The sequence below is a fragment of the Pseudoliparis swirei genome, chromosome 1 (assembly GCF_029220125.1).
Source record: "Pseudoliparis swirei isolate HS2019 ecotype Mariana Trench chromosome 1, NWPU_hadal_v1, whole genome shotgun sequence".
Classification (NCBI taxonomy): domain Eukaryota; kingdom Metazoa; phylum Chordata; class Actinopteri; order Perciformes; family Liparidae; genus Pseudoliparis; species Pseudoliparis swirei.
In genome coordinates, this window is record NC_079388.1 from 18,850,305 (window position 1) to 18,873,365 (window position 23,061).

Below are 23,061 nucleotides of genomic sequence, written 5' to 3' on the forward strand. Positions count from 1 at the left end.
TAATCCTAAGGCGGGGGGAGGGTGTAATATTGATTCGGGTCAAAATGACCCTAAGGCAACACAAGGGTTAAGAGGGCGGCCATGATGCTGATGTGGCCATCGGTGAAAATGAGTTTGACACCCCTGTTTTAGAGGTTTCGCAGTTGGGTACAAAAAAATGTCTCTTTAGCGCCCCCTTATTTTTATTTTTATTATTTTTTCGGAGAGGAGTCAAATCGAGGGCTCCTTCCTCCTCCTCCTCCCTCCCGCCTCCTCCTCCTCCCTCCCGCCTCCGTCCTCCTCCTCCTCCTCCTCCTCCTCCAGGCTCCTCCGCCATCTGCTCGGCGTCCTGGTTGTTCCAGGGGAAGCGTGCGTATCGGGCCTTGTTTGGTTTTCCATTCTCGGGGGATTATGTCGGAGCTGGCCCTTCGCGATGCGTCGTCCCGTCGCCCCGCTGAGCAAATATTTGAGGGTTGTGCACACAAGCTTTTGTTCTGCGTTGAAAGCCAACGCGCCGCTCGAGTGCAGCGCTTTACGACCGCTTGTTGTCGCGCTCTTTGTGTGTTTACAGTCCTCAGCGCATCGTGTGTGTTTGTGTTGTATATTATGTTTTCTGAAAAGTTAAGCGGGTTTTTACAAAGATTCTGACTCTCGCCGATGTCTCCTCTGGGATTTTGTTCTCACGCACTCGAGAGCACGTCTTCCAATTTCTCCAGTTGTTTTAATATATTATTTAAATAACATCTATATTTGTGTCATTTTGCAACCGTTGGTTGTCGTACTTCTCTTTGTTTACAGTCCTCACTGCATTGTGTGTGTGTGTTTGTATATATATATATATCAAAGTCATCTTTATTGTAAATTTTCCATTTGTTGAACATACAGCGGATCGAAAGTATGTTTGTCTCTTTTGTCCAACATAAAGTGAGTAATAATAATGACTCCAAAAAAAAGATGTTTGGTCTGAATATATATAGATATATATATATAAATATATATATAATAATTGACGATGAAGATGACTTTGATATGTATGTAAATATATATTTATTAATATATAAATATTAATATATATATATATATTTGACAATAAAGATGACTTTGATATATATATATATTTATATATATTTATATGACAATAAAGATGACTTTGATATATATATTTATTTATACATAAATATATATATATATATTCAGACGCAACTTTTTTTTAGAGTTCTTAATTTATAAATTACATGTTGTCTAAGTGTTGTTGTTGTTAACTGTTTGCACTTTATTATTTATCACTGTTTATTACTATCATTATTACTCACTTTGTCTGACGAAAGAGACCAACATACTTTCGATCTTCTGTATGTTCGATTCTGCCCCTCGTTTTGATTTAAATGACATTTATATTCTTGTCATTTATTTGTTGTATTATGCTCTCTATTTATTTATTTATTTATTCTGCCACAGGAATCGTTCACATATTACCTCGTTGGTTTAACAGTAGTAGCGCAGTGTGTGAGAGATGAAGGGAAGGTGGGGGTTATCTTGTGCCACACACACACACTATTTTAATCCGTCAAACTCGACATCTGTGTTATTTTATTATCTACTATTAATGCAAACTTAATCTAAAAGCTCATTTGAAACTGATGTCGACTTTTCTCAAGAATAAAAGACGTATATTTGGGCAGCTGCTGGGTGGAGCCCATTGTTCTTCCATTGACAATGCACTCCTCCCATGACTGTCCACAACAACAGGTCCTGTTTGTTTAGGCTGAGCCCAGTTAATCCAATTATTTTACAAATTAACAATCAAACAATGTTGAGGTGGGTACGTACTGTAAACTGTTATCTGAGTTCTCTGGCTCGTCAGACCAGTTTATTGTGTATTAAACCCAACGAGCCTCCGTACCTCCCGGGAGCGTCTGCAGCCTCGACCAGCGACATAGCACCCAATTAATTATAACGATCCCAAAACATGTTGCACTTCAAGAAGAAGAAAAATAAGTAATCCAAATGTAATCACGGATAATCCTATATCCTATCACGTTTCACCGGCAAGCAGATTACTGTACGTTCAAAAGAGTTTTTACTCAACGAGAGCAAAGAAAAGACGAGAGCTTGAAGCGCCTCAACGGAGATATGTTGGAGTTGGAGAAGATACCAAATAAACACAGCGAAGGGGTGAATTAACCCAGACCTGGATGTTAAAATGTTGCCATTTTCATGACTTTTGCTCATTAGTTTTCTTGTACAGAGTTGATTCAATTCCACCCCTCGTATTTTAGCATTATATTTAAAATATATGAGAATAGTATTCAATTCAATTCATTTGGGCGGGGCGCAATGGACTCGATGAGACGTGAAGTCACAAAGACTCCGGGGAGGAAAGCAGAGTGAGTAATGTGTGATGGAGAGATGAAAATTCAACCATAAGGAGAGAGAGAAGAGGAGAGAGGTGCTCAGTGTATCCTAAAACGAGGAGGTAGGTGCTCAGTGTATCCTAGAGGAGATAGGTGCTCAGTGTATCCTTAAATGAGGAGATAGGAGCTCAGTGTATCCTAATATGAGGAGATAGGAGCTCAGTGTATCCTAAGCGTCCCCCAGCAGCCTCTCAGCCTATAGCAGCATCTCTAGGTCTGGACCAGGTGACCCTGGTTCAGCCCTAACTATAAGACGATTGGATGTTTATCTTCTCTTCTACCACTCCAGCACAAGAAAGCAAATTATTATTATTATTAACTCAGTGGTTCTCAAACTTGTTCTATCGCGCTCCACTTCGGATGAAGTGGAGCAAAATGGTCCAGGCTGAATTTTTAGTGAAATAACAACTTTCTGTGACACCTCCATCTTTGCCAGATTGACAACAATATAATACAAGTTTTAAATCACTGTCTTAGAATACAAATACAGTTCTATCTGTGCAAAAAATAACTCCTTTTTGGAAACAAACACAAGTTTATTGTGACTGTGAGTAACATGTGTTGCACTGAATATCTTTTCAAAGATAGGAACAATAAGAAACTAAGACAACACAAACTTCTCTTCCTGTGAACGTCTATGAACGACGACAAGGATGATTGACTCGTTTTATATGAACAAACATTCTCGACCGACTGTCTCCCAAAAGCAGCAGATCAATGATGTCGTATCAGGAGTGACAACAAGCAGAGGAGTGACTTCATGCTCCGCGGCCGAGTCAATAACGGGGACAACTTTGTAATTACATTTTTTGTTTGTGGCCCGACTCCCTGGACCCCCTGATATCATTGCAGTAAGAATATAAATATATATATATATATTTACATACAGGACTGTCTCAGAAAATTAGAATATTGTGATGAAGTTCTTTATTTTCTGTAATGCAATTAAAAAAACAAAAATGTCATGCATTCTGGATTCATTACAAATCAACTGAAATATTGCAAGCCTTTTATTCTTTTAATATTGCTGATTATGGCTTACAGCTTAAGAAAACTCAAATATCCTATCTCTAAATATTAGAATATCATGAAAAAGTATACTAGTAGGGTATTAAACAAATCACTTGAATTGTCTAATTAACTCGAAACACCTGCAAGGGTTTCCTGAGCCTTGACAAACACTCAGCTGTTATAAATCTTTTTTTTACTTGGTCTGAGGAAATATTAAAATTTTATGAGATAGGATTTTAGAGTTTTCTTAAGCTGTAAGCCATAATCAGCAATATTAAAAGAATAAAAGGCTTGCAATATTTCAGTTGATTTGTAATGAATCCAGAATGCATGACATTTTTGTTTTTTTAATTGCATTACAGAAAATAAAGAACTTTATCACAATATTCTAATTTTCTGAGACAGTCCTGTATATATATTAGTGCTGTGAAAAATAACGCGTTAACTCAGTTAATTCAATTCCAGGTTTAACTATTTTTTTTTTTTAACGCATTTAACGCATGCTCAGAATGAGCTTCCAATCCTTCTGTTGTTGGTCGTCGGGAGGTAAAAAAAGTCACTTGCAAAGTGAGCTTCCAATACACCACTTCAATCTGAACTCTGTCCGCTCTCATGCAGACGGTCTGTTCATCGGTAATGATCCTTCCGCAGGTTCACCTCCGGAAACCTTGTTACGACTTTTACTTCCTGTAGATCAGGGTCTCAACACGTCGATCGCGACCTGCCAGTCGATCGCGGCGTAGTGTTGGTAGATCGCATGACATTAAAGAGATTGGCCCGCCCCCTGACATGTTCTCTAGAGCACGTCTTTGTTCTTTTATTAAACTAAACGTCTGTTGTTGATCGTATCTCCACAGCAGCATGTCATTTCTGTCTCTTCGCGTTGCGTTAACACTTATCGATCTCCGTTTCGCGCCGCAGAGCTCCGTCGCGCGCATCGACCGAGCAAAAAAGTCACTTGTCAATCTGTCCACCTGTCCGGGCCGGTGAGGTTTCAGCTTTGCAGCGGTGTCCCCGCCGTCCCTTTCATCACGGCCCAGTTCATGAAGAAAACCCACACAGTCAGTTTGCCTCAGCAGCTGCTAGAGGAAGACTAGAGGCCTTTAGATTGTGTCATGGTGGAGTTAATGGTTGACAAACAAGAGAAAGATGCTCTGTTTAACCCTCCTGTTACCTTTACATTTACTAACATATTTTACCCTCGGGGTCAATTTGACCCCAGCAATTAAAACCTCCAGAAAATTATTAGAATTAATATTGCTTCCCAAGTTTAAGTGTGAGGTACTTTATGTTTGTTTGTTGACTACCTAAATAGCCCTTTAAATAAATAAAAAAGTTGATATTTCTTATATGTTTGACACAGTGAAAACAGCCTGGGGTCAAATTGACCCCAAAGAACACCGACATTAAACATTGAATGGGGTCAAATTGACCCGAAAGGTAACAGGAGGGTTAAACATTCTGTTTCGGATGAAGATGTATTAATGTTCCATATGGAAGAAAACTGCTAAATAACTGCTGAGTTGCAGCACCATTGTATAGAAGAATGTATAAATGTATATATCCGTCTTTTGTCATAAATCTATATGTTCTCACAAAATATACCGAGAACATCGGTAATATGTGATTAATCATGATTAATCCACAAAAACCTGTGATTAACCCGATTAAAAATGTTAATCGTTTCACAGCCCTAATATATATATGTAAATATATATATTTACATATATATTTATATATATATATATTTAGATATTTATTTATATATACATATATATGTGTATATTTATTTATATATATATGTATATATTTATATATATGTATTTATTTATATATAAATATACACTACCGTTCAAAAGTTTGGGGTCACCCAGACAATTTCGTGTCTTCCATGAAAAATCACACTTTTATTTATCAAAAGTAGTCAAGACATTGACAAGTTTAGAAATAATGATTAATATTTGAAGTATTAATTTTGTTCTTCAAACTTCAAGCTCAAAGGAAGGCCAGTTGTATAGCTTATATCACCAGCATAACTGTTTTCAGCTGTGCTAACATAATTGCACAAGGGTTTGCTAATCTGACATTAGTCTTCTAAGGCGATTAGCAAACACAATGTACCATTAGAACACTGGAGTGATAGTTGATGGAAATGGGCCTCTATACACCTATGGAGATATTTCATTAGAAACCAGACGTTTCCACCTAGAATAGTCATTTACCACATTAACAATGTATAGAGTGTATTTTTGATTAATGTTATCTTTATTGAAAAAACAGTGCTTTTCTTTGAAAAATAAAGACATTTCTAAGTGACCCCAAACTTTTGAACGGTAGTGTATATGTATATATTTATATATATATATGTATATATTTATTTATTTATTTATATATACATATATATGTATATATTATATATATATTTATTTATATATATATATATAATTATTTTTATATACATAACAAGATATACAGAACAATCTTCCACTCATGAATAACTCCTCACATTCTGTAACTACCTGGGCTTCCTGGTCACTCTGCATCGTTTACTTTGAGCTCATCTCATTGGCTGTCGCTGTCATCCTGGCTCTCTTTGAGAGAGACTGAGAAAGCCAGCGCGGCAGCCTCCCCAAGGTCCTAGTGCCCGGGCATTATGGCCGTTCTTTAAGACTATTTTTAGAACATGCCTTGCGGGCGACTCACGCGGTCCCCGCAGGCGACCAGGGCCCCGCGGGCACCGCGTCGGCCACCTCTGCTCTAGAGAATGAAATTACACAAAATCGCTTACTCAGTGTTTTAGTTCAAACTTCTTCTGCTTTTGCATTTGTTTCACTTCTTTTCTTTCCAATTCAGCAGAAATTGGGGATGTGCGGTCGGGAAGGTCAAAGGAGACGCGAGGCGCCGGCGCTCCATTCATCACGCAGAGCGAGCGTCTCCTCTTATACACATCGCAGTTATTCATATTGTTGTTTGCGCTGTGTTCCTGATTTCAAACATGAATAATGCAGATTAGTTTTCCCAAACCGAAGCAGCAATCAAGAGTTGGTTAATTAAGCTCGGGGAATGTAGAACAGTCAGCCCGCGGCGGCGTTACGGGGGAACGCGTTGAGCTCACACGCCGGTCACCGTCGCCATCGGGAGAGAAGGAATTAAAAATATAAAAATAGCACACCTGGGACAATGAACCCCCGTGAGCACAGACTGCTGGACTCGGTGGACACTTCCTCCCACGACGCGGCAGGTGATCCTCCTGCTGCAGAGCGAGGAACGGCAAGCAGGAATCACTCGCACCTAAACCGATCCTTCAAGTAATTGTTTTCATCACTTGAGATCTGGAAGTGTTTGTTTTCCTGCTGCTGAAGGAGACGTGAATGCATGGCGTGGGATTCGTTGTCCCGGATATATTTTTCCATTTCTTTATTTTTTTAGTAGATCAAAGTGCTGCTTTCAGCCCATGACGTCATACTGTTGTACTTAACGCAACATGCATGTGTTTCAAGTCCTCAAAAGGCCTTGGAATGGTCCATTTTCACACATCGTTAGATATTAATAATAATAATAATCTAGAATGCAATTCTAAAAAAAAGTGTTTGTTAGTAAATACAATGATCTTGAACTTCATTGTCAAGATGTTATCTAACTAAATAAATTCAGTTGAATTTTTTTTTTGTAATAGAATAGACATTGATGATATTATAGGAATGCGGTTTTCTCTCTCTCTCTCTGTGTGTGTGTGTGTGTGTGTGTGTGTGTGTGTGTGTGTGTGTGTGTGTGTGTGTGTGTGTGTGTGTGTGTGTGTGTGTGTGTGTGTGTGTGTGTGTGTGTGTGTGTGTGTGTGTGTGTGTGTGTGTTTCAAGTTTCAAGTTTCAAGTTTTTATTGTCACATCCCCTTTTATACAAGTATAATCGGTTCGTGAAATTCTTATGTGCAAAACACCCGACAGCAGTAGCAGACTAAAAAAAGAATAAGAATGAGAATAAACTATACAATATCCACACACACAAAAAAGAAGAAAGTATTAACAATATATATATAAAACAATGTAATAGAATATACATCATGGCAATATATATATATAAAACAATGTAATAAAATATACACTTTTTTTGAGACTATATATATATATATATGTATATACATACAATATATATATATATACAATATATATATATATAAATAATGTAATAAAATATACACCATGGCCATAGATATTCACAGAATATGTTCTGGTGTGTAGTGTTAATGAGGGTCTCAGTCCTTGTTCAGCAGCCTGATGGCCTGACTGAAGAAGCTGTCCCTCAGTCTGTTTGTGCGGCACTTGATACTGCGGTATCGCCTGCCTGACGGTAGAAGGGTGAACAGTTTGTGGCCGGGGTGGTTATTGTCTTTCAGCATCCGTTTGGCCCTGGCCACGCACCGCTTGGTGTATATGTCCAGGATGGAGGGAAGCTCACCTCCAACGATGTACTGTGCCGACCGCACCACCCTCTGTAGTGCCCTACGCTCCAGGGCGGTGCAGTTCCCGTACCAGACGGTGATGCAACCTGTCAGAACACTCTCGATGGTACTGGTGTAGAATGTTCTGAGGATGCGGGGGCCATGTTGAATTTCCTCAGTCGCCTAAGGAAATACAGGCGTTGTTGGGCCCTTTTCACCACGTGAGTGGTGTGCGTGGTCCATGTGAGGTCCTCGGAGATGTGCACGCCGAGGAACTTGAAGCTGCTGACCTCTCTACTGCAACTCCGTCTATGGAGATGGGGTGTGCTCTCCTCTCCGCTTCCTGTAGTCCACGATCAGCTCCTTGGTCTTCTTGACGTTGAGGACGAGGCTGTTCTCCTGGCACCACTGTACCAGTGATCCAACCTCCTCCCTGTAGGCTGTCTCGTCGTCGTCGGTGATCAGCCCCAACACTGTTGTGTCGTCAGCAAACTTGATGATGACGTTGGAGCTGTGCATGGCCGTGCAGTCGTGGGTGTACAGGGAGGAGAGGGCTCAACACGCATCCCTGAGGGGCTCCCGTGTTGAGGGTCAGCGGTTCTGAGGTGGTACCGCCCATCCTCACCACCTGGCGGCGGCCTGACAGGAAGTCCAGTATCCAGCTGCACATGGTAGAGTGCAGGCCTAGACCTCTGAGCTTGGTGTCGAGCTTGGCGGGAACAATAGTGTTGAACGCTGAGCTGTAGTCCACAACCAGCATTCGCACACAACAGTTCCTCCCCTCCAGGTGGGAAAGGGCGGTGTGAAGTGCCATGGCACCAAGCGTCGTCGGTGGATCTGTTTTGACGATATGCAAATTGCCATGGGTCCAGCGTGGCAGGCAACATGGAACAAATGAAGTCCTTGACCAACCTCTCAAGCATTTACTGACAATCGAGGTGAGGGCTACGGGTCTCCAGTCATTCAGGCAGGTTACCTTGGGGTGTTTGGGGACAGGCACAATGGTGGACATCTTGAAGCTCTCAGGAACAACAGCCTGGGACAGGGAGAGGTTGAAGATGTCTGCGAAGACTCCTGCCAACTGGTCTGCACATGCTCTGAGGGCGCGCCCGGGATGTGGTCGGGACCTGCCGCCTTCGGATGTCCACCCGCTTGAAGGCTCTGCGCACGCCAGCCTCTGAGATGATCAGCAGGCTGGTCTCCTCGGCGGCGCTGCCTTCGGCGGGCTGCCGTCACGCCGAACCGAGCAAAGAATGTATTTAGCTCGCCTGGGAGGGAGGTAGAGGAGTTCTCTTCACCGCTGGTTCTCCTCTGAAGTCCGTGATTGTCTGTAGCCCCTTCCACACACCTCTCACGTCATGGCTCTTGAGCTTTTCCTCCACCTTGTTCCTGAACTCCCGCTGGCAGAGCCGATGGTCTTACGGAGGTCGAAGCGGGCTCTTTGTATTCCGCCATATTCCCGAGTCAAGGCGGTGTTACGCGGGAGTGCAGCGCGAACATCGCCATTTATCCACGGTTTCTGGTTGGGATAACCGAACCGACTTGGTAGGAACAACGTCATCTATGCATTTCTTGATGAACCCGGTGACTGAGGACGCGTACTCACTGACGTTGTTGTCCGACGCGACCCTGAACACATCCCAGTCAGTACGTTCAAAACAGTCCTGTAGCATAGACTCCGATTGGTCCGACCAGCGTTGCACTTCCTTCACAGCGATTGGTTGCTGCTTCAGCCTCTGCCTGTAGGCGGGAGTAGTTGGATGGAGCGGTGGTCCGATTTGCGAACGGTGGGCGGAGGAGGGCTTTGTATCCATCCCGGAAGGGAGTGTAGCAGTGGTCGAGAATCCGCTCCCCCCTCGTGTTGCTTGTTATGTGTTGGTAGAACTTCGGGAGAACTTTCTTCAGGTTCGCTTTGTTGAAGTCCCCGCCACAATGAAAGCAGCCTCGGGTGTGCCGACTCCTGCTCGCTGATCGCCCGTAGAGTTCCTTCAGCGCTATGTCCGTGTTAGCTTGAGGCGGAATGTACACAGCAGTTACGGTGACTGCTGTAAACTCCGTAGCCAGAATGGTCGACACATGAGCATTAGGTACTCCAGGTCCGGGGAACAGAACGACTTGAGAGTATGTACATGACTTTGGTTGCACCAAGATCTGTTTATCATGAGACATACCCCTCCACGATCTTTACCAGAGAGAGTCTTTGTTCTGTCCGCGGTGGACGGAAAATCCTGCCGGCTCGATGGCTGAGTCGGTAACCTCCTCCGACATCCATGTCTCCGTAAGGCAGATGATGCAGTTGTCCTTAGTTTCCCGGTGGAATTGAATACGAGCCAGGAGCTCGCATAGCTTATTGTCCAAAGACTGTACATTTGCCAGTAAAATGGTGGGTAGTGGGGGTCGATTGGCTCGACGTCTCAGCCTAACCAGCACGCCAGCTCGCTTCCCCCTCCGTCGGCGACGTTTGCGTGAGATCGCGCCTAAAATGGACGGAGATAGTTCCGCTACTGTTCCTGGCGGGACGTCCGAGTAAGAGTTGTTAAACTCTGGTAGGCGGCGAGCAACTGCCGATCCAATCTCCAGAAGTGTGCATCTGTCGTACGTTAACTGGCTGCTAACGTTTTGTGCAAAAATAGTCGCAGTGTGTGTGTGTGTGTGTGTGTGTGTGTGTGTGTGTGTGTGTGTGTGTGTGTGTGTGTGTGTGTGTGTGTGTGTGTGTGTGTGTGTGTGTGTGTGTGTGTGTGTGTGTGTGTGTGTGTGTGTGTGTGTGTGTGTGTGTGTGTGAAATCTAGTTCATCCATCAGAATAATGGCAGAAATGCTGACTCAGCAGAAAAACACATGCTCAGTTCTAACATGTTGAAGATGACTTTGAGCAAAACGGAGCAAAACTATGGCGGAAGCCATTTTCTGCCGTCGCCGAAACGGAAGCAGATTTTTTATACGAGCATCTGAGCTGAAAACAACATTTAACATCTATTGTTCATCTGGTCACATGACGTCTATCGTTCATCTGGTCACATGACGTCTATTGTTCTGTCCATCCTGGAGAGGGATCCTCCTCTGTTCTCTCCTGAAGGGTTCTTCCTCTTCTTCTTCCTGTTGCGATGTGAGGTCAGAAGTTGTCATGGATACAGATCTCAGGCACATTTGTGATTTTAGGGAACAAAAAATATATTTCACTAAAGTGAGAGTTGCAAAGTGACAACAGTATTTCTGGTTCTGCAGCTTCCACTGACATCAACATGCCAGGTTCTCACATATCGCCTCTTTTTCTGCACACTCTCCTCATTTCTGATCCAGAGAGACTCCCGATGGTCGATCTTTTCTTTACCATGATTGCAATATGTTAGGATTTTAACGTGGAGGTTTTTTTGGAGGCAGTACGCAAACAGAACGGTTAACGTACGTTGTTAAGAGTCGTGTGTCGTCTCGACACTCGGTCTGGCAGCGGGTCAAGAACTTTGTGAGAGTTTCACAAAGAATCGAGAGGCAGTCGACACATAAAGTAACAGAAGATAACGTGTGAAGACGAGGTGAGCTCGTTTTGTTTGTGTGTATGTGTGTGTATATATATATATATATATAAAACCCTCAGTTCAAATCCACAAGTGCGGTGCAGAATAACAATCAGCATTGTCTTCTCATTTAGAGCGACGGCTCGAGGCCGGGTCAATTTAATCAGCGCGTGCAAATGCTGTGCGACTGAGGATCTGCGTCGGGGTTGTGGGCGTAACATCCCGTCCACAGATTGATTTGATTGTTCAGACTCGGGGACGTAATACTCGTTCCTCGGCTCCGGAAAGAATATCGAGTTGTAGGTGTAGTTCGGAGTCAGATTGAGGAATTAAAACGACCGCGCGGCAGGAAGCCCCGAGCCGAGAGCGCCGACGCAGCACGGGGCCATTAACGTTTAACGGCATCCAGCCGACGCACTCGCGCTCCCTCAGACTATTGATCGGTTCTATTTTGGGATGTTTGCCGTGTTGTTGTTTTTGTTCCTGATCGGCCACGCTCACGGTTCAGCGCGAAGAAAACGCTGGAGCTAACGTCCACGTCGCCGTGCAACACACCGCGATGTACACATACATATATATGTATATATAAATATATTTATATATATATATTTATATATATATACAGGACTGTCTCAGAAAATTAGAATATTGTGATAAAGTTCTTTATTTTCTGTAATGCAATTAAAAAAACAAAAATGTCATGCATTCTGGATTCATTACAAATCAACTGAAATATTGCAAGCCTTTTATTCTTTTAATATTGCTGATTATGGCTTACAGCTTAAGAAAACTCTAAAATCCTATCTCATAAAATTTGAATATTTCCTCAGACCAAGTAAAAAAAAGATTTATAACAGCAAAACAAAATCAAACATTTGAAAATGTGTTTCCAGGTGTTTCGAGTTAATTAGACGATTCAAGTGATTTGTTTAATACCCTACTAGTATACTTTTTCATGATATTCTAATATTTAGAAATAGGATATTTGAGTTTTCTTAAGCTGTAAGCCATAATCAGCAATATTAAAAGAATAAAAGGCTTGCAATATTTCAGTTGATTTGTAATGAATCCAGAATGCATGACATTTTGTTTTTAATTGCATTACAGAAAATAAAGAACTTTATCACAATATTCTAATTTTCTGAGACAGTCCTGTACATATATAAATGTGTATATATATATAAATAAATGTATATATATTTATATATATATTTATTTTATATATTTATAGATATATTTATTTATATATATACATATATAAATGTATATATATATATTTATATATTTATTTATATATATATAAATGTATATATACATATATAAATGTATATATTTATATCTATATTTATTTATATATACATATATAAATGTATATATATTTATATATATATATACATTTATATATGTGTATATATAAATAAATATATAACATATATATATGTGTATACATATATTTATATTTACATATATATATTTATTTATATACATATTTAAATGTATATATCTTCATATATTTATATATATATATGTGTATATATATGTATATATATTTATATATCGGCTTCTTTTGAAAAGCGAATGAAGTATTGTGACGAATGACAGCGTAAAGAAGTTTAAACGCGCTCCCTTTTTTAATCTTCACATCGTGTGACGTGGCTCGTCTATTTTCAGAGATTAACGTAAAAAATTGCCGGATGCTATTCCGGCCTCTGAGCGGTTATCCGGTGAGTTTGGGACAGCGCTTGCTGACCGGTACCCAAACAGGAGGCGATGTTTTCCCAGTTGACATTAAATAAGGCCCAGCGGGCGTCTATTAGGGCGAACAGAGACACCTGTTGCACTTTGACGCGTTCAACGCGTTTCCTCGACATCGCTTTACGGATTCAAATGAAGGGAGATGGAGTCTTTGTGTTCGCCTACATCACGATTCATTATGTTCCCACTGTGAAGAGACTCCACAGCCCCACACTCTATAAACACAACAAATGGAATTGTCAAAGGCCTCAATGTGTGTGTGTGTGTGTGTCTGTGTGTGTGTGTGTGTGTGTGTGTGTGTGTGTGTGTGTCTGTGTCTGTGTGTGAGCATCCTAATCCGTGCAGCCTCACCCTCCTCTGCAGCTGTGTAGAGAAGGATAACGACGCTAAACGTCGATAACCCGGGGCGCCGGCGAAGCCCGGCAGCACCGCGCACTCCTGGGCTAGAAGAGGAAAACAAGAGAGAGGTAGAAATAAATGGTAGAGAGAGAGAGAGAAAAGAAAAAAAGAGTTATTGGAGTAAACATCAGACGGGAAGCCGACGGCGGGGAGTGAAGGCGATGTCGACTGTTTTGATGAGTAACGGTCACGATGCTCGAGGAATGTGGCTGCGAGCGGCGCCACTCGGTTCGGCGTCCCGTGTGGAGACGAGCCAATATTGGTCTCCCACGACAACCCCCCCCCATCTCTCCGCCACAGGCTACTGCTCACTGCTGATTGGAATCACAGCCCCCCGAGCTGATCCGCTTGTTCGGGGGGTGAAGCTTCTTAAATATGTGCCGCTCACAGCCAGATAATTAACCGCGGTCGGCGAGGCCCGGGCGGACCGCGCCGACTCGGAGCTTTGGAGAAAAATGAAAGGAAAAAAAAGGGGAAAGACACCTCGGACACTTTTCGCTATCTATAAAACTGCATATGTTGCCGCGGAGAAGTCCGATGTTAATGCAACTCCGCAGGTTTAAAGAGGTGTGCCCGGCTTCCTGGCCCCCGCTGATAAAGGTGGAACCTCAAGTAAGTGGGAGGGTGTCCAAACATGTGCCTGATGGAATGTGTAAATATGGGACTTTTGGAGTTTCATTAACATCGGACTTCTGGAGTTGCATCATCGGACTTCTGGAGTTGCATTAATATCGGATTTTTTGAGTTGCATTAACATCAGACTTCTGGAGTTGCATCAACATCGGACTTCTGGAGTTGCATTAATATCGGACTTCTGGAGTTGCATTAATATCGGACTTCTGGAGTTGCATTAATATCGGATTTTTTGAGTTACATTAACATCGGACTTCTGGAGTTGCATCATCGGGCTTCTGGAGTTGCATTAATATCGGATTTTTTGAGTTACATTAACATCGGACTTCTGGAGTTGCATCAACATCGGACTTCTGGAGTTGCATTAATATCGGATTTTTTGAGTTGCATTAACATCGGACTTCTGGAGTTACATTAATATCGGATTTTTTGAGTTGCATTAACATCGGACTTCTGGAGTTACATTAATATCGGATTTTTTGAGTTACATTAACATCGGACTTCTGGAGTTGCATTAATATCGTATTTTTTGAGTTACATTAACATCGGACTTCTGGAGTTGCATTAATATCGGATTTTTTGAGTTACATTAACATCGGACTTCTGGAGTTGCATCAACATCGGACTTCTGGAGTTGCGTTAACAACGGACTTCTCGGAGAAGTCCGATGTTAACGCAACTCCGCAGGTTTAAAGAGGTGTGCCCGGCTTCCTAGCCCCCGCTGATAAAGGTGGAGCCTCAAGTAAGTGGGAGGGTGTCCAAACATGTGCCTGATGGAATGTGTAAATGTTCCTCGACGGGGAAAGACGACGCGTATCGAGAGAGAGGCCTCGTTAAGGGGAAGGTGATGAGAGGGGAAGTTATTCTTAGACTTCCTGCGGCTCCTCGGGGCTCCGGCGACCTGGTCATCAACCAATCTGATGGTTTTATTCTGTCGGAGGAAAAGTCTCAAGGGTTTTCCACTCCAGTGAAATCTTGGAATAATGTAAACGATGTAAAAATCAAAACTCAGTTAACATTTAGTTTAGTTCTCCTTTGTGTGTTGTGGGTTTCACACGGTTGTTATGTAACGCTGTGCGGCAGCTCTTGTTTTAGCTCTTTCTTTCATCCTCAAAGGCATTCATTATCCTTCGATTTCCTCCCTCTGAGGAACTGTTCTGTGGGGTGATTTATTCACTTCAATCAATAGTTTTATTAACTCCATATTGATATTTTTGGAGTGTTTGTGTATCTGTGGGTGACATTTCTTCACGTCTCCATTGTGGCCAATGAAGTGAAAGTTAATTGTATTCACTTTTTTAATGTGCCGGAGGGAATTATACAACAGCATTTTTTTGGCACACTTCTAACTGTAAGAAAAACAACAACAACAACAACATCATGCCTTTCCACTAACTCTACACACTGAGGTATGCACTAAACACCATCATATTGATGATGCAATATGTTCTGTGGCGGCAGAGTACCCCCCCCCCCCTTTTTGTATTTTATTTTATTCACGCCACATTTCAGGAGCGCCGTCGTCCCGTGAGCCGCGCCGAACATCTGTATCCATCCGGGTGTCATTTGTCTGACTTCTCCTCGTTTCCGCGCTCGCCGTTTGACGAGCGCGTCCTAACGAGCCGACTCGGCGTGAAGCGTGAAGCGCGGCATCCGTCTCGCCGACGGCTGACGAATCTCCTCCAGAGTGACGGGCCTCGTCTTCATCTTCGGCGGAGGGGAGGGGCTCGTTTAATCTCTGAGCGGCGGATTGATCTGTGGCTTTCCTACTCGTGGGGGCAGTCTCTCTCTTTCTCTCTCTTTCTCTCTCTCTCTCTCTCTCTCTCTCTCTCTCTCTCTTTCTCTCTCTTTCTCTCTCTCTTCTCTCTCTCTCTTTCTTTCTCTCTCTCTCTCTCTTTCTCTCTTTCTCTCTCTTTCTCTCTCTCTCTCTCTCTCTCTTTCTCTCTCTCTCTCTCTCTCCTGGTTGCTGTGGCGACGCCTGCCTCAGCGCTTTGCCTCTGCAGACTCCAGCAGCAGCGTCTGGGCAGAGCGAGGAGTCGGAGTCGGCTACACGTGTTGCGCAACGCGCCGCACCGGCCCGGCGGGGCGTCAACCAATCGGATCGCTTCCTCTCGTTCCCGACTCTTTATTAACGAGCCGTCAACACGCAGAACGTCGACGCTTCCAGAAGTCCGTTCTTACGTGCAGCAGTTTCCCCCTTAAAGGAAACGCATCCTGACCTTTGACCTCTTCAGTATTTCGTGGCCTGTCTTCTCCACAATTCTTCCCCCCGCTGCTCTTTTCTCTACTATTCTCCTCTCCAGCTCCCCCCCCCCCACACACACACACACAGACACACCTCCTTTTCTTCCTCCATCCAGGTGGAAACCGCTGTCTTCGTTTTTCGATGGTGCTCCCTCTTTGCGGTTGTCGACGCTGTTCCTTTAAGAGAAAGGCAGCTAGGAGGGCTCGGCTTCTTATTGGACGGGACGCAGCGACAACCAACATAAGTGAATCAGCTGCCGTCGAATCAACCCGAGTGTTTAGAGTCCTAATAGAGACGTTCTGTGTCCTCTTTGGTGTTCGGGCCTTTTCTGAGCGGTGAGTCTCTGACTCAGACGACCGCCTCGCGTCAAACGGCTAGCAGGGAGCTAACGGGAGCTAACGGCCGCTAACGGGCAGCCGGGCCGTCGTTGGGCAGAATTATCCCAAAACGCTCGGTTGAACTTTTAATCTCTTAGGTTTTACGGTTTTATGTTCACTTCAAGAACTCCCAGGATGCACAGCTTCGGGTTGCCTCCGCGGGGCTGTTGGCTTTCCCAGTAAAGGTCGTCAGATTGTAAAAAACGACGTGGTTTGAAAAGCGGGCCGTTGAAGAAATGAAATGCCACTTTTAAACGTCATTTTTATTTGAACGATGATCATTTTAAAGTTTACGGTCCCCCAAGTTTTCACTGTCAGCTCGATCATGACTGTTAGCGCTGTTCAAGCCGTTAGCAACATTAGCTGCTAGCGTCAGGCCGTCTTTAAATTCTTTCAAGCATGTTCTAATATTTGAATAAATATGAGAAACTTCTTTTTGGGACTTTTCTCAAACTGTCTTGTTTTTATTAATAATATAAAATATATATATTTGATTCTTCTAGAAACGAGATACGTTTGTACGTTTGATTCTTCGTGTAGTCTGAGAGGTCAATGTCAACCCGTGTCGACTCCTCGAGTCGGTGCAATTATTTTATTTATTTTTTTACTTCATAATAAGAATTATTAAACCAAATCACACGTTTTATTTTTACACATTTGCAGTTTTCCTCATTAGAGTCGGCCGCGGCTTCTTCCCACTGCTTGTTTCTCCACGTTGGTTATCTCAATCAGCTGATTGTGTGTGTGTGTGTGTGTGTGTGTGTGTGTGTGTGTGGGCGTTCATCAGCTCATTACAGACTAACCGTTCTCCTTTGTTCGCTTTAATGTGAAAGAATGTATTTCCAGTTTTTGAGTCCATGTGGGCTACCTAGAATTTGCACATCTCCTAGCAACAAGACTTTGAAGGAACTAAATATAACCGCGTGCCAAGAAGGTGTCACTATTAGGCTTAGTGCCGCCGGCTATGAGAAAGGATTGTGTTATGTGTATGTTTGTGTGCGTCTCAGTAAAAAAAAGCTGAATTCGTACGTTTTCATATGCAAATCACCGCGGGGAAGGAAAGGTAAAGCAACTCGATGTTCTCCTGACGCCTCGCCGCCGACGGTTCAGGGAACCCGAGTTATTTCTGGAGCTTCATGAATCGGAGCCCAAACGGCAGCGATGTGAAGACCCAGTGTGTTCTGTTGGCTCGTCGTTCAGCTGGGCAGAAGAAGCAGAATGTTCACCGGCGTGTTAACTTTGGTCTTTAAGCAACTGGGTCTCTTTCATTGGCAAATCTCAGTTAAAAGTAAAACATAGATTATGTTCTCAACTTTTAATGCACGTTTTCTTTTTCTTTATACTTATATATTATTATTTTGTATATATATATATATATATTTATACTTATATATTTATATTTATTTATACTTGTATATATATATATTTAGACTTATATATTTATACTTTTATATATATAAATATTTATACTTATATATTTATATATATTTATACTTGTATATATATATATTTATACTTATATATATTTATACTTATATATATATTTATACTTGTATATTTATATATATTTATACTTTTATACTTATATATTTATACGTATATATATATTTATCTTTGTATATACTTATATATTTATATATATATTTATTTATATATATTTATACTTATATATTTATTTATATATATTTATACATATATATATATATTTATACTTATATTTTTATATATATAATGTGCCATTGAATTCAGTTGACAGGATTTTTAAAGAAATGAAAATGATTGACTGCTTTTAGTGCTATCACGTGTGACTTGATCATGTATGAATGTCAGTATCTAGGATCATGCTTTTATAACTTTGCGGTTTAGAAACATGGATTCATTCAAACTTCTCAGAGTTTAACGTTGGCTTAAGAGCAACACGCCGAGTTGACACCTTTTTTATTTATTCGTTTGCAAATTCCTGGCTTGAATCAGAAAACCTGACATCAAAGAACATTCAAAACAACAGCTGAGAGTCTGTTATTAATAATTCAACGCCGCGGACACGTTTACGAAAAGCAGCGCATTAAATAATGTAAACTCAATAAATGGCGGTGTCGGCAAAAACCGACACGCTATTCACACAAAGTCTCCCGAGTCGTCCTGAGTGCCGCCGCCGGCTTCTGATACAGACGAGGAGAACTGAATGTCCTGGGGGGGGGGGGGGGGGGCTCCTGCTGGATGCTCTGTCTATCTTCACCCCCCCCACAGTTCCACTAACCTCCTCCTCCTCCTCCTCTCCAGACGTGCTGGTGAACGGGGAGCCGTGCGACTGCGACGCCGTGGCCGACTGCCGGGCCGGCGACGCCGTGGCGCTGGAGGTGCGTCTGACCAACCGGAGCAAGAACCCGGTGGGGCCGCTGGCGCTGACCGTGGTGCCGTACCAGGACTTCCAGAACGGCGTGCAGAACTACGACCTGGGCGACGCCGTGACCTTCATCGGCTCCAACACCTTCTTCATCGACGCGGTCAGTGGGGGGGGGGGGGGGGGCGTCAGATTATTACAAGTGTGTTTTACTGTGTTACATCATTTAAATACTCAAATAGACGCAATATTTTAAGTTGAATGCAATATTTCCACCGGTGGTAAACACACACTCTGCCCATTTAAACCAAACCATCAATATTTTATATATATTTAGGCAAAACGGCAACTGGAAATTCAGAAAATGTCCCTTCCTTCGTGTAAACTCCATCTTTACTCCAGCAAAATAGGCCAAAAGGCAGAGGTGTGGTTCTGTCGTCAAGAAAAGGCCTTCATGGTCAAACTAGCTGGAAAACTTGTGAAATAACATTTAACCTTTGATCAAAAATAATAAATATTCTTATTTAGGCTAACAGGATATGAGCAATTATCATAAAAATGGCAATAATAAGACTACTAGACAATAATAAGACTATGGCAATAATGAGATTATTAGGCAAAAATAAGACTATTAGGCAAAAATAAGACTTAGAAAATAATGAGACTATTAGGCAATAATAAGACTATTAGGCAATAATATAAGTGTTTTGTGATTTTCTTTTATTAAAAAAAACTGGATTAATGAGTCAAACAATAATATTCAATTTTATTCTTATTTATTTTTGTTTTTTTATCGTTATTAACATTTTTTTTAACTATCAAAAATGTATACTTATTTATTCTTTTTTTCAATAAAAATCATATTTATTGATTGTGTGTTCCTAGTAAAGACAATACAGACGAAACGAAGAACAAAAACAAAGCGCTATTAGATGATCTAATGATGGGGCATCTGCTGCCCCTCTGGTGACATCAGGGGCCACATTGTGTTCCTCAGCGTGGCCCTCGTGTGTTTCTGCTGTCGGCCAATCAACGAGCTGGAATCCTGAAAAGCAGATAAAAGCCAAAATGTTCAAACCAACTTCCAGTTCGGGAATCGTTCTGGAGCGAAAGGGGAACGCGAGTTTCCATCGCAGCCGGTTCCTCTGAAGGCGTGCCGGGCCCCGCGGCGGCGGCGGCTAACGCTTCCTCTCCTCCGTCTGCAGGTGCAGCCCAAAGAGAGCTCGCTGTGCGTCGGCGCGCTGCTCTTCCTCTACACCGGAGACTTCTTCCTGAACATCAAGTTCCAGGACGACAGCGCCGGGCGGGAGCTTCCTCTGGCCTGGTTCACGCTGCCCAGCGTCCACATCCGGGCCCTGGACGGCCAGCCAGGGGCCGGGGCCTGAGTGGGCGGGGCCTGAGGGGGCTTCAGGGCCTGAGGGGTCTGGGGGGGGGAATTGTGTTGATGTTGCTCTCTGTAAATACAACATTCTTGTGAATTGAATCACATGTAAATATCATTTTGTGAATGGGCAACCGCACACGCACACACACTCCTGCGCGCGGCCAGCGGCGTTAGCTGCTAGCCGCTTCTCTCTCTTCGAGAACACTTCTTAAAGGATCCGCACATCATTTCCTTGTCAGAGGACTCGATGCCGTCGGTCGACTCTGAAGTCTTTCACACAGTCAATGCCAGACGGAAAACAGACGCTAAAGTCGCGCTGAATTAATGCGTTTTACGGTTTTCAGCCATTTTAGCTAGCTAGTGTGCTAACCGCTAGTTAGCTAGCTGCTGGCGGTAGCCGGGGAATGAAAAGCAAGTCGTTAACATGTTACCACGCTTCTCGTTTATGCGAGGACGTACGAAAGTTAGCTTTCCTCTGCGACCGAGCGTTACATCACTGTCACACTCTTTCTCGTCTTTAGCGTGCTAACGGATAGCTAGCGTGCTAACCGCTAGTTAGCTAGCTGCTGGCGGTAGCTGGGGAAGGAAAAGCATGTTACCAAGCTTCTAGTTTTTGCGAGGACGTATGAAGGTTAGCTTTCTCATGCGACCGAGCGTTACATCACTGTCACGCTCGTTCTCGTCTTTCGCCGTCGGGTTTTAACGTTTCTTTAGTTCGTCATTTTGTTTCTTTGCAATCGCAAAAATATCTTCTGAAGGGAAGAAAACCTCCGAGCTACAAAACCAACACTGGAAATCGGACCATGTCCACGTGAGATCCATTTATTTCTGCTGCCGTTTGGATGTTTTCACTGATTCCTCCCGGTTGTCCTCGACTAGCCGACTTCATGTGTGACGTATCGCTGTAAATAAATTGTAATAGAAGCAACCCGTGTATATGTTGACCTTATTTTAACCTAACAGTTTCTATTTTTTTGTCCATCCATATCGTCTCCATTGTAGCCGGGAGTCCATCTTCATCTTCTGGCCGCTGAGTTGACCTTTCGTCACATTTTGGGAAGCTCGAGTCTGACATTCACGTCCGAGGAAAAAAATCCATAAACAGATTTCCGAGGAAAACATCTCCGAGTAATAATAATAACTTTGCATTTTTATTTCGGGTGGCCGGGTTCAACACCGATATGTTTCGTTTAACTGGCTCTTGACCTTTTGAAAGAACAGTTCCTCGAATAATGTCGGCCGTCACCACACTGGGCCGACTGGGAGTCGACCAGTAAACCCACAACGAGAACTCGTGATCCGCCTGGCAACCGGAACCAGCCGGTCCCTCGAAGTACCAACAGACTCCAGCAGTAAACGGCCCCTCCAGGATCTCTTTTAGTTTTCTTCCCCCCGTGAAGGTCACCCGTGAAGGTCACACGTGAAGGTCACACGTGAAGGTCACCCGTGAAGGTCACACGTGAAGGTCACACGTGAAGGTCACCCGAGCGGCTCCTCATAAATAAGTAAGTTTCCATATTGTGAACAACACATCGGTGAATCCACTCACATCCGTTGGTTCCAAAGTCACGCCCTCGCTCCGCGCTTATTACTGTGTTATATATTTATTTATTTAGATTAATAGGAAGAGAAGGTGTGTGACTGTGTGTGCACCGGCCTTCTGAAGTGAGAAATGAACTCTGAACACACAGCGCCGTGTCGTCGGCGTATCGTTGAACCCTCGTAGCGTCTTAATAATAATAATAATAATACATTTTATTTGGAGGCGCCTTTCAAGTCCCCCAAGGTCACCTGACAATACAATAATACAGGATGAAAGATAAAAGCATGAAAGATAGAAACAACATGAAAACAGAACATCAACATAGTGCACAGGGTCCAGTTATAAAGAGTCAAGGCAACTTTAAATTACACATGTTTCACTTATTGAAGCACACATTCACCGTATGCACTTATCTACATGATGGGGTCTGGTTTGGACAGCTGGAAGTATAAAAACATTTAAACAAATAAACATCGACAGACGGAAACTCAATTCAGGGGTTCACACACACGTTATTTTTTCCTTTTTATTAGCGTTTAATTTGAATAATTCCCTCAAACTCCTTAAACTCAACTAGATTACATCAAAGTTGCCGACTAAATAATTGGGAAAGAAGAAAATAAAAGTATGCTTACACCTTAAGGGGTTTTTGAGGGTACCTTTTGCGACGGTATCGAGACCCAGCGCTCACGTGTTGGGAGAGAGAGTCATATATTATCGTGCCTCTGATTGTCTATGCTCGTGCACGGATGAATTTTTTGTGACGTTATTCCAACATCTGAGGGTTCAGCCGCCAGAGCGTGCGTCATTTAAAGTTGGCTATCCAGTAAATGTTTTTTATTTGACATTTAGTTCCACATGTTATCTGGTAAATTTGGTTTTAGACATTTATTTACATGTATCTAGCATTCTATTCATATATTTCATTGCTGTTGTGAACCAATGACCTTTTGGTAAACCAATAAACACCAAAACAGTTCCTCCACCTCAGTAAAGGTGTTTTCACAAGAGATGTGAAGAATTAA

General features: G+C 42.7%; 1 protein-coding gene across 4 annotated transcripts in view; it reads left to right on the plus strand.

Annotated features, from left to right (window-relative positions):
• Positions 1-21,421, plus strand: part of trappc9 (trafficking protein particle complex subunit 9) — a 148,722-nt gene extending 127,301 nt beyond the window's left edge. For all 4 annotated transcript variants that reach the window (XM_056411845.1, XM_056411854.1, XM_056411827.1 and 1 more), the window contains 2 exons: positions 19,049-19,272; positions 20,315-21,421. In XM_056411845.1, coding sequence (XP_056267820.1) covers positions 19,049-19,272; positions 20,315-20,494 — 404 coding nt within the window. In that variant the 3' untranslated portion in view covers positions 20,495-21,421. The remainder of the gene's footprint in view (positions 1-19,048; positions 19,273-20,314) is intronic.
• Positions 21,422-23,061: the final 1,640 nt, after the last annotated feature.